The following is a 12,857-nucleotide window of genomic DNA, read 5'->3' as shown; positions in this document are numbered from 1 at the left end:
GTAGGATACGAAATAAATATATATAGCATGTGTATATATATATATGTATATACCTATATAAAATAACAATTTCATTATATGGATTCCACGTGTGCCCCCCCCGCTAGACTAATCTGTGGTTTACCCGTCACTGTGACCATCAGTATCAGCCATGGAAGATAGTTTGTTCTTTTCATTCTAAGCTAATCCAGAAAGGTTATTTTCATTTATGTTGTTTTTTTCTGCACAGTGTAGAGTCGTGTTGTGACAGAGAGGGATGGAGGTATTTAATAAAAACCTTGCTCGCTGGAGAATAGCTACAGAAGTCCTGTCACAAGTTAATCGAGAGGATCACAGCTGGCCACGGATCTCGATGCTGCATTCGGGCTGTGAGTAAACAACTTGTGTCTTACTTTAGGCTGTCTGGAGGTATGGACAGCTATCAAAGCTACTAAACATCACATAACAACGATGTACAAATGACAGTCGGAGACAAATACATATTTGAAATGATTTATTCACGTTTGCAATGTTTTGAACAGACATCCCCAGTCACCTCATTGTCATTTTGTAGTCCTCGCTGTACGCGTCCGGATATCGGCATCGCAACCACAACCTCACACACTGATACTGAATGTGCATCTAAGTGTTCCTATGGAGCCAAATATACCAAAAGATAAATGTAAACAACAAAAGAAGCGATCGAATGTGTATTTCCTGGCTATTCGACAATGGCTCCTCAAAGTACACGCCCCATTCCTACGGTTAACGTAACGTAACGACTCTCCCCCGGTGTAACAGTTAAACGGTAACACCGTTAGCCTACCTCCCGCCCCCTTAGCACCTGGTGGAGGGGGCGATAGGCTCCTCTTCAAATGTTTTCACAAAATACTACCATCATGACTACTCTTACTGTTTAACATTTGGGTTCACTTCATGTTAAGGCTAATACAAATGACAAGGCTAAGTAATGTGATGCTAACTAACGCTCGCTACTAGCTATGTAGCTAACTTGACTATGTTCCATGCAAAACATGTGTATTACCTGATATGTCTGATCCAACGACTCCTGGTCCTTATCAGACGGGAAGCATAGAACGAGCAAAGTGGTATGATCACTTATGTGATTACAACCTGGTACAAAGCACACAGGCATCTTGTAAAAGTGAATTTATTGGAGCATCTCTTAATTATTGGAGGAATAAATCAGTTATTATGAGATCTTTCTTCGCTTTAATTACGAGTCGCAACCACTTGGAGCATTATCGCCTGTGACATCACTTACGCGAGCCAGAATGGGATTTGTAGTCTCTTTGTAGTCGCGTATTTTTCATAGTCTTATATTTCAACAGTTTTACGACAAAATGTGACTTTTTTGACATGGAACTTATTGTTTAAGATTGACAAACATCATATGTGTAGTTCGTGGCACAATTCAAACGGGATCAAAAGATACGTTTTCTCTCTCCATTGAATTCAATGTAAATCTTTCGCTTCCGGGGTCCCATGGGCCGGAAGTAGATGGGCGTGACTTCGCCTCTCTATACCCCCCTAATGTAATAACGCTACAATCAGCAAACGTTTAGCATAGCTTAGCATAAAGGCATTAGTTTAACTTGGTTGACTTTCAAATTCACTTAACACTGGCCCACAAACAAAAACAATTCTTAACAGATATTGAAAATCGGGAGAGATCACTAATGATGAATTTAAGTTTGGTTATTCTCGTGTGGACAGTCCTCGGGATCCACCCCTCACAACAGGATTTCAGATTGTAAATATTGTTTAATATATGCAATTTGAAATGGCTGCTACCGAGATGTTAACCGCAGATCAGGGGGTGTAGAACATACCTAACATGGAGAACCTCACAGCACAGGAACATCTTGGGCTTTGCTGAACATTGTCTGAAGGGGGGAATCCCCAAATTCTCTTTTTTTTCATTATTATTTGCAGCGTTTTGTTTATGCAGCTCTTTGAGTTAACCCTGCGCATGTTTTTTCAAGTTGGTGAAGATGTTTCTTCATTTGCATTTATTTTGGCACATTGTGTTTTTATGTTTGCATCCTTTCTGAAGCGAGTTTCTCCAAATGGAAATGTTTAAGGTCGTTGTAGCGCGTTTGCACCTGTCGGCCACCGTACAGGGAACTGGAAAAGTGCCATTGAAATAGACGGTAATTCAGGAAAGGTCCAGGAAAAGTGTAGATGATGAACTTGCGGATTGGACTCGAGAAAGAAAATGTAAATAAACCACAGCTTCTGAATTCTTATGCAACATTGGGTCCTGTCGTTTAGGACGGCATGAACAGACAACAAGATTAGATGTCATCTCAGACTCATGCTGTATGCCTGTGAAAACATATAAAACATCCAAATGTTCCTTTCGTATTTAGGGGAAAACAAGTTGTAAGTTAATTCTGGAGCTGTTCCAATGGAGGCTTTTAAGTGAAGTGCAATAGTAGGCTTATAAACTATTTGATGACTGTATAAAAAACCTGTGCAGTTAAGAATGGTTGCACCATGTAGGGAGAAAGGCTGAAACATGACTAGACAGGTGGCCTAAATCTGATCCAGTAACAGATTCACCCACAGAATGTACAGTCTGGGGAAAGGGAAGAGCTCCACATCATTAATAGTTATACAGGAGCCGGCTTGTCGACTTGTTATTTTTGGATTAGGATCAATATAGTTCACGGCCAAGGGATCACTGAACATTTGAGTCATAAGTTCCACATGTTTGCCACAGTGTTTCTGATGTGCAAAAAAGTAACGAGCACACAAACGAGTGACAAACTGACACCTCCAATCAGGATTGCACAGATTTAATTAGAGAGAACAGAACCATTGATCATTCAGACACTGCAGTATAATCTCTATGTAGTGTTTGTATGTCCCAATAAGTCTACTTGCTTTGACATTTGAAGAAAATCAATCGCCTACATTCGTACAGTAGCACTGGTAGAAAAAAATAAAATTATTTTAGGTCATTTTCACAATTCAAGTAACACAATTTAAATTCTAGAGTCTCAAGAGTAAACCTCAATCACACGTATCACAAGTGTAAAATCATTCAAATGACGTCTGGAATGCAGTTCACAGTATGCACATCACATCGTGTCCTCTGATAGGCTCATTAGAGGTCCAACACAGAGCAATCGCTCTATTATTCTTCTATTATACACAGAGAAACAAATCAAGCCCCCCCAGAAAGATAAACTGGAGTCTGGATGGAAAAGACTCCTGTACGCATGCTTTATAAAACTTGAGTTATAAAAGAGATTCTGTAATGAACCTTTTATTTACAGAAGAAATCGTGAAATCAGTGTTTTCTTTTTCTAATTCCTTCTGAGGACATCTGGCGATTAGCCTCAAATTGTAAATATCAAATGTCATGGATCAACTCAAACCCATGTTGTCCTGTGAAGAGTCCGACAGAGAGGCCCAGGTCAAAGTATGCAGTGAGGTAAAAAGACCCAGATCTTAACATCAAAACAACACTCTTAGAGAGCATCTGGTCCATTGAATACCTGCCGTTATGTGAGACTGAATTAGAGCAGTGCCGTGATGACGTCTTCAGTAGGACGACCCTGATGTTAGCATCCCAACGTGGCTCGACCAAAAGCTCATGGGATTATTCCATTGGCATTTAGTATTTTGCGAAAATAAAGTCTGTGGCAAACACACTTTTATGATACTAAGCGGTTTTGTTCAGCAGGATGATCTCCACATATCACCACTTTGTTTGTAGTGTAACTGAAATCACCAGAAGTAATTAGATCACCGCATGCTAGCCGCTATAAACAGATCACAGTGTGATGTTTCGTACTCTCACTTGTTAGCAACTCCTGTTTTTAAGAAACACAGAAGCTGTCGGACATTCACATGAGGGGTATTTACTGACATATTGAATGTCGTAGAACCAAACGTGAACATCTTTTCAGCTTGTGTTAACCAGACCATTGCATTAGAGGCAGGGGAAATGCTAACTCATTCCTTTTAGGGCAGAAGATAATTAACCAAATCAATCCTACGCAGGACGACTGGGGCCAAGACAGAGTTACGTTACGTCCAAATCAAACCAAATGAAGATCTAGACAGACATCTTTCATCCGAGGCATTTAACCACAAACACGGACTCCTTTCTGCACCACTCTATTAGAGCTGAGTATCAGGTGGTGTCTGAATAATACATGTGTTCTATGACCAGATGTCAAAGTAAACAAATACAAAACATAACCCTGCGCAGACTGCTGGATAGAATCACTGTGCAGTGTTTCCTGCAGTCACACTGGTGTGAGTGAGGCAGAGGGGACAGGTCGCCCAGGGGTCGTCCAGGGGTCACAGCATCCAACATCTTTCTTTGGGTGCGCCATTGTCTGAGGTGCTTCTGTTATTGCCTCTTGAATGCGAGGTGGGAGACACACAAACAAAACAAGACAGAACAGGAAGGAACAGCGAGTCCCTCTGTCACTTCCTAAAAAGCAACAGGTCTTTGTTGCCAAGGAAACTTAGTATCCTTGAGCTATGGCTGCTGTACACACAGACCCACTGAATATGTATTTATACACCCACAATCACAGACTTCACTACACGTGTGATGAAACCCACTTCTGATACAATGCTAATGATTCAAATGCACTTTAAAAACACGGGTTGATTACCGAGCTATGGAAAAGCTGTCTCACTGATTTAGTACAACCGAGTGAGAGTTCCTCCGTTTCCACTATTACAACATAATAAAAGATTAGAATCAGCATCTTGGTAACACTTTCTATGAAGTCTATATTACTTTATAAACACTTATAAAGCAGAATAATCTCCAAATAATTATCGCTACAAGCACTCGTAATCATAACACATTATAGAGAAGGTCCCTTAGTTGCAATCAATTATTAAATCAGTGTTTTGGTTTGAATGTATTATAATCATTACTCTAAGTGGTCATTGTTTGTTTTAATCAAGTAAAATATAATTAAAGTATTGTGTCCTTGCATAGAATGATTGATGTTTCTTTACGGAAAGCAAACAATGACTACTTGAAAGTGATTATAATATATATATATAATAACCTTCTGAAGTCATGGGACATATAATACACTACCATACTTGCAACAATACAAAAAATAGATCTGAAATAATGAAGTATATATTATTAAGTCATTATAAAATGCTTTATAATGTGTTATGATTGAAAACAAAGGATTATTTATGAGTGCTTTGAACTCGAATCATCCGCACTATAAGCACATTATAATGCGTTACAAAGTGTACAGACTTGGATTTAAAACTCTACAGGACGGTTCCCATTGATGGCCACACACACACACACACACACACACACACACACACACACACACACACACACACACACACACCACACACACACACAACACACAAAACACACACACACACCACACACACACACACACACACACACACACACACACACACACACACACACACACACACACACACACACACACACACCACACACACACACACACACACACACACACAGGTCACATCCCGAGCGCGGGGCAGAGTACGTCCAGCTCCTTCTGGGAATCTTCATCCTGAGGGACAGAAATATGATCAATAGAAGAATAGCATCTTAAACAGTGTATTATCTTGCAGACTGCGAGATGGACATCAATAGACTTTCAAAATAATGATGAAGTTGAGATTATATTACAAATAGTTAATTGATCCAACACCCACATTGTGGCATGTTAACAAAGCATTGCATGAGTTCAAATGTAATAAAACAAAGAATTTAAATTAATATTATATACATATAAACAGTTGGAAGATATACTGTATGTCTATGGAGTATCTCTAAAGAATATAAAATGTATAGAATAAGTCAGAAAACGGAAATAGACCAAACTTTTTAAAAACAAGTCCCCCATCCAACCCTTTATACATGACTCAAGCGTGTACCTCCTTAGACACAGCATGCATGGCACACGCAGCTTCACACATCTGCCTGGCCTTCTCTCTCTGACCCAGGTCTTTGTAGCACTGTCAAAGGAAAGAAACACGTGGTTTAGTCTCAGTGTCGTCTCAAAACGAGACGATGACACATTCACCTCCAAGCTTCTGGCACTGACCTTAGTTAGAAACACATAGTTCACTTTGGAATATCCCGGCTGGATGTTTTCAACCTGAATACAAACATTGGATGGTTTTCTTTCAGTTATTAAAGACAATAACTGCATGGCTTTGTTGGATACTCCATTTGGATTGGTTGACTTCATAATAATAATAATACATTTGATTGTTAAAGCACCTTTCATTGCTAAAAGCAATCCCAAAGTGCTACAAGAGGCATAATAGAAAGAAACAAGTTTAATCAAAGGCTTTTTTCAAAAGAAAATGTATTGTTTTTAGCGGAAGCAATATGATCATTTTGAAATACTTAATATTGGTGAAGGAAAACATAATTGTAGATCTCCCCTTCAATCATCACTATATGTCTGATGACGTAATAACACAATCCTTTACTTTTGTATGTTCATTTGAACTGGACTAGATGCAGAGTTCAATGACCTGGATTAAAGTGAGACACCAGATTTGACCCATGCCTAGTCAGCAGTTCTGCAAAGACCTACAGAACAACAACAACAACAACAACAACAACAACAACAACAACAACAACACACTGCTCCACTCCTTCCCCTGCCTCTCTCTCCTGTCAGCAGCTCTCCTCCAGTTAGTCAGCTACAGATAACCACAGGCTATGGTTTACAGGATGTATTCGTTAGAGCTCCACAGCCTAACCTCAGACTAACCTGAGCCTAACCTCAGCCTAACCTGAGCCTAACCTGAGCCTAACCTCAGCCTAACCTGAGCCTAACCTCAGCCTAACCTGAGCCTAACCTGAGCCTAACCTGAGTCTAACCTCACCCTAACCTGAGCCTAACCTGAGCCTAACCTGAGCCTAACCTCACCCTAACCTGAGCCTAACCTCACCCTAACCTGAGCCTAATCTGAGCCTAACCTGAGCCTAACCTGAGCCTAACCTGAGCCTAACCTGAGCCTAACCTCACCCTAACCTGAGCCTAACCTCACCCTAACCTGAGCCTAACCTCACCCTAACCTGAGCCTAACCTGAGCCTAACCTCACCCTAACCTGAGCCTAACCTCAGCCTAACCTGAGCCTAACCTGAGCCTAACCTCACCCTAACCTGAGCCTAACCTCACCCTAACCTGAGCCTAACCTGAGCCTAACCTCACCCTAACCTGAGCCTAACCTCACCCTAACCTGAGCCTAACCTGAGCCTAACCTGAGCCTAACCTCAGCCTAACCTGAGCCTAACCTGAGCCTAACCTCACCCTAACCTCAGCCTAACCTCACCCTAACCTGAGCCTAACCTCACCCTAACCTGAGCCTAACCTCAGCCTAACCTCAGCCTAACCTGAGCCTAACCTGAGCCTAACCTCAGCCTAACCTGAGCCTAACCTCACCCTAACCTGAGCCTAACCTGAGCCTAACCTGAGCCTAACCTCAGCCTAACCTGAGCCTAACCTGAGCCTAACCTCAGCCTAACCTGAGCCTAACCTCAGCCTAACCTCAGCCTAACCTGAGCCTAACCTGAGCCTAACCTGAGCCTAACCTGAGCCTAACCTGAGCCTAACCTGAGCCTAACCTGAGCCTAACCTCACCCTAACCTGAGCCTAACCTCAGCCTAACCTGAGCCTAACCTGAGCCTAACCTCACCCTAACCTCAGCCTAACCTCAGCCTAACCTCAGCCTAACCTGAGCCTAACCTCAGCCTAACCTGAGCCTAACCTCACCCTAACCTGAGCCTAACCTCACCCTAACCTGAGCCTAACCTCACCCTAACCTGAGCCTAACCTCACCCTAACCTGAGCCTAACCTCACCCTAACCTGAGCCTAACCTCAGCCTAACCTGAGCCTAACCTGAGCCTAACCTCACCCTAACCTGAGCCTAACCTGAGCCTAACCTGAGCCTAACCTCACCCTAACCTGAGCCTAACCTGAGCCTAACCTGAGCCTAACCTGAGCCTAACCTCACCCTAACCTGAGCCTAACCTCACCCTAACCTGAGCCTAACCTCACCCTAACCTGAGCCTAACCTCAGCCTAACCTGAGCCTAACCTCACCCTAACCTGAGCCTAACCTCACCCTAACCTGAGCCTAACCTCAGCCTAACCTCAGCCTAACCTGAGCCTAACCTGAGCCTAACCTGAGCCTAACCTGAGCCTAACCTGAGCCTAACCTGAGCCTAACCTCACCCCTAACCTGAGCCTAACCTGAGCCTAACCTGAGTCTAACCTGAGCCTAACCTCAGCCTAACCTCAGCCTAACCTGAGCCTAACCTGAGCCTAACCTGAGCCTAACCTGAGCCTAACCTCAGCCTAACCTCAGCCTAACCTGAGCCTAACCTGAGCCTAACCTCAGCCTAACCTGAGCCTAACCTCAGCCTAACCTCAGCCTAACCTCAGCCTAACCTGAGCCCCCCCCCCCCGGTCACAGGCAGCATGTTGTAACGGGGACCACTTAAATTGATGGCTGAGACACACAAGACGATGAGGAAGAGGCCTGAACAAGAATCTTGGCCAGAAACAAAATCCATGTCTCCACTATATAAACATCTGAACTATTGGAAGACAGATGAAGCTTTCTAAACAAGGAGCGTCTGGGTACAGGAGAGACCCTGAGGCAAACAGGGCCCGGTGCGCCTCAGGTGGGGCCGTGCAGTCATCCCAACTGAATGCAAAGCGAATCAAGAAGCAATGGGACACTAGACTCTCAGTCCCTAACAAGTAGAGCAGGACTGAGTCCTATAACCCGGGAACTAAAAGGGGTATGTGAATAATCTTTTTTCTCAAAGCAATGATACACCTGTGAGTTGGATGTAGAAGTGTCAGAATCAAATATAGATGATTTTATTTTAAAGTAAATTCAGATTGAACATAGTAAAAACAATTAAATTCTAATCTCCGCCAAAAATAAGCACATTATTTATAGTGAACACCACTCTTGAATGATGGAATAGTAGCCAAGAACCCTTAGGGATCCAAAACACAATGTATCATAAACCCTGTGTCGGGATAGATGCTACTTTTGTGAAACTTGACATTTTGTAGAGAGTTTTAGGCACGTCCAGGCGGACTCACCTTTGGCTATATGTGGTTACCATCAGTGCCATTGGACCTTTCTCAGGTACCACACTGTAACACTTCTTTTATTTCATTGGAATATCACTACAGGTATTCATTCCATCCAAATACAACTGTTTTTGACCTTTTTGGCACCATGACCTCTATACCCTTTGTGGCCACATGCCAGCTGGCGGTCAGACCTGCATTACGTATGGCCGTATCTCTGGAACCCATTGGTCAAATTGGGTGATTGACATCTCTTTGTAACCGTTACAGCCAATAGAATCGAGGGGCAGTTCATAAATCCATGTAAACATTACCATTGGTCAGTTAGAATGACGCACACACAGCCTGCCCTAAAGCCCCGGCCGGCTAACCAATATACCAATATATATATATATATATATATGTGTAGTATTTCTAATACAATGTATGTTAGGAGGAGAGTGTTGGGAATGTGTCACTGTACCTTAAGAAAGTGATTCAGTGCATCTTCCACTGTGGCACTTGGAGGGTCTCCAAATAACGTAGCAGCAACTTTCCTCTCAATCCACGACAGCTGAGCCACCTTGCAAGACAACACCACAAGTTCAAATACAAGTCTGCACATTAGATTCAGAGGAACTTGATACAACGCCAAATAGCAGTGTCAAACATTTCCCGAGTTAAAAAAGTAAAAAATATGGGGAAATGATCTGATCGCGATTATTTTGTTATTATAGTATTATATATCAAATGTGCAAATCAACATTGGATATAGTCAATATATATATAATATGTTATATTATTATTTAGCTATTGAACTCTATTGACTTTTAATCACAGTACAATATTCATATTGCAAACATGTAATATAATCATCATAACATAACTTAATCATCCCATCATTATATTTAACATGCAAGGATACTTATATGGTTTAAAATGTTAAGGACATAAATGAGGAAATCCGTGTCTGTCATTTTGAAAGTCAATTACGCGATAACAAAATATGATTTTGAATCAATAAAACTCAAAGATGGAGATTGTAATAATGAAAATATCAGGTTGATGCACATTGAGGACTTTCTGACCTGGTTGGTTACGTGGTTACAGCTTAGCGTTGAGAAAACAAACCTTTTTTCTTTAGTTGATCTGAAAAGTGTGTTCTTTTACATCACAATGTCAGATTGAACGCTCTACCTGTTCCACTTGCTGGTGGAGTTGGCTGTTCGGATGCACCGGTCACCACACCCAGCAGGGCTGTGCCGGTGATCCCAGCCAACAGAACACCAGCACAGCACTTACAAACGAGTGGAGCCAGAACAAGATTTTCAGGTGATGTTTAACTAACTATTAAGACACTACAAACACACTTCCCTTGATTCAATTTCTCAATAACTTCATTAGCCTTTCATTATAAAATTACAACTTTTCAATTACACGAAGGGAACATTCTACACGCAAGTTCATTTAAAGTAGTCACGTGCCTGTTCGAGTGGCGAATGCCATCGCGTCTTGAGTCTATGAGCGTGCTTGCAAGCAGTACTGTCTATGCATCATGAGTGCAAACGCTGCCATGACATTGAGATGTTATTAATTCAATCACTGTAAAACCCCATTGTGTGTGTGTGTGTGTGTGTGTGTGTGTGTGTGTGTGTGTGTGTGTGTGTGTGTGTGTGTGTGTGTGTGTGTGTGTGTGTGTGTGTGTGTGTGTGTGTGTGTGTGTGTTGTGTGTGTGTGTGTGTGTGTGTGTGTGTGTGTGTGTGTGTGTGTGTGTGTGGCCTACATTTGATGAACACTATGAAAGACAGTCCATTTCAAAAATGTTTTATAGGCTGTCGGCACACAATGTGTTGGTGCATGAGCACTGGAGTACAGAGCAGTCTATTGGCAGAAAGAACAATGGAAACAATTGAAATGGACGGAACACAGGCGCACCAAGCCCGATACCAATGCCTGAAGAGAGCCGGCCACCCAGGCCCATCATCATTAGGTTTCTCGAGCGGGATTGGGTGTTGGCCACCGCAAGGGAGGTATATAGAAACAAGGAGGGTATAATCTAGGGAAGCTGCACGTTGTCATTTCCCCCCCGACATGACTAAAGAGACGGCAGAGAAGAAGAGATAGTTTACTGATGCACAATCTGGATGTACGTCTTACCCTCGCGTAGACGTCTGAGATGTGCTTTACATGGAGGAGGGAAGTAATGAAGTTCACGGATCCTCGAGAGGCAATGGACTTTCTTAACAAGGAGGAGACAGAGGAGCCGAGTTCACATCATGCTACTTTAACTTTGTCTCAGAAGACGGACACCCTAGCCAGGAGCCCGGGTCCAGATGTGACAGATGTCTGGGGAACGGCAAAGTTTTGATCGCTGTAAGGTTGACATTCAGTAAACACCTTTTAGGGGTTTCTCCATTTGGTTCAAGTCATCTCTTGAATGTCCAGAACCCAGTGGGTAACGTGTGGGACTATGTACCCCAACTGTTGGAAAGGTTGTCGGCTTTGTGTTTTCTTTAGTGTCCGGCGGCAGGTTTTCGGCACCAGGCCCAAGAGGTAATCTGGGATCGTAGGATGGGTTCAATTAAAAGGTCCAATTTCGCTGTGCTGTACTGTGTGCGTGTATGTATGACACACATAAAGAGGGTTTCATCCAATTCTTCTTCTATACACCATTGTTTGCTTCTGACAAATTCCACAGAAGATATAAATGGCCAGTAGTAAGACGGGGTCAGACATGTAATGTTCCTGCCTCGTACTAAATCTCCTACTAATTGCAGGTGTAGCGTTGCTTTGGCGTCATCACAGGACCTTTCAAACAGAACCGCTGGCTGATGACAAACAGTAGATCATTGTTGAGCCCCAGAGACTGAACATATCAGGTGTTATAGCTCCACTGAATCTGCACAGCACCTCACTCCTCTGGCTTCAACAGTGTACATTAGCTTGATATAACTTCATCAGAGCCATCCCTGTAACATCTTACTTCCTTTCTGGTAGTTACTTTGAGTTTCATGATAAATAGCTCATGAATGTCCGATACCATACATTTCACCAACAATTTTCATATATTAGTAATCGCCATAACTGTTTGTTTTTCACTTCCTGTTTCAGAAACTAATGTAGTGTACAGTCATGTTCAGAGGACTGGAGACATGCAATGGTTTGCCATAACAATTACTTTTATAGTTTCCTTTTTTGCCTTTGTGTGAATTTAAAATTGTGTTTTCAATTAACAAGTGAATGTGTACTTTTTGCAGACCCTATGATACATTTAGGCTTTTCTTGTTATTAATGGGATGCCAATTAAAACAAAAATAAATAAAAGCTTACAGTCAGAAATAGTGATTTCGCAATATACCAAAAATGAACAAAAACAACAATTTTTTTGGTGATATGATCCACTATAGTTTCAGCCCTTAAAGCACATACGCAGAATGCATATAAGATATCAGATTTAGATTTGAACCTAACAATGGCTGGTGCAGATGTCTGAATATCCCCGAGAGAATAACAACCCTCAGGGAAACCTAAACAGAAGGAAAGAATGAGGGGACATGATGTGTGGGTTAGCAGAGGGAGGAGAGTGGCACGCAGCCTCCATAAATCCACTGTTTGCGTATGTGAGAAGTGATGTGAAAGATATTCGTGTGGGGGGGGTCACATACAGCGTAGCACCAGCGGCCCAGCAGGTAGTAGGACAAGGGGTCTTGTGGCTTCAGCTCAATGGCTTTATCCAGATGATCCTGGGAGGGGAGGCACACAGA

General features: G+C 42.3%; 1 protein-coding gene across 2 annotated transcripts in view; it reads right to left on the bottom strand.

Moving 5' to 3' along the window:
- Positions 1 to 5,466: 5,466 nt before the first annotated feature.
- The window catches only part of LOC117459307 (regulator of microtubule dynamics protein 2), a 59,595-nt gene continuing 52,204 nt past the window's right edge, over positions 5,467 to 12,857 (bottom strand). Inside the window, exons 7-11 of one of the 2 annotated variants that reach the window (XM_034100061.2) lie at positions 12,759 to 12,836; positions 9,578 to 9,676; positions 6,090 to 6,143; positions 5,920 to 6,000; positions 5,467 to 5,552 (exon numbers count right to left, since the gene is read on the bottom strand). In XM_034100061.2, coding sequence (XP_033955952.1) covers positions 5,499 to 5,552; positions 5,920 to 6,000; positions 6,090 to 6,143; positions 9,578 to 9,676; positions 12,759 to 12,836 — 366 coding nt within the window. In that variant the 3' untranslated portion in view covers positions 5,467 to 5,498. The remainder of the gene's footprint in view (positions 5,553 to 5,919; positions 6,001 to 6,089; positions 6,144 to 9,577; positions 9,677 to 12,758; positions 12,837 to 12,857) is intronic. The other variant, XM_034100062.2, reaches the window with a different exon arrangement.

The sequence above is a fragment of the Pseudochaenichthys georgianus genome, chromosome 15 (assembly GCF_902827115.2).
Source record: "Pseudochaenichthys georgianus chromosome 15, fPseGeo1.2, whole genome shotgun sequence".
In the NCBI taxonomy this organism is placed as follows: Eukaryota; Metazoa; Chordata; class Actinopteri; order Perciformes; family Channichthyidae; genus Pseudochaenichthys; species Pseudochaenichthys georgianus.
Note: the sequence above shows the minus strand (reverse complement) of the source record. Positions and strands in the feature narration are given on the sequence as shown.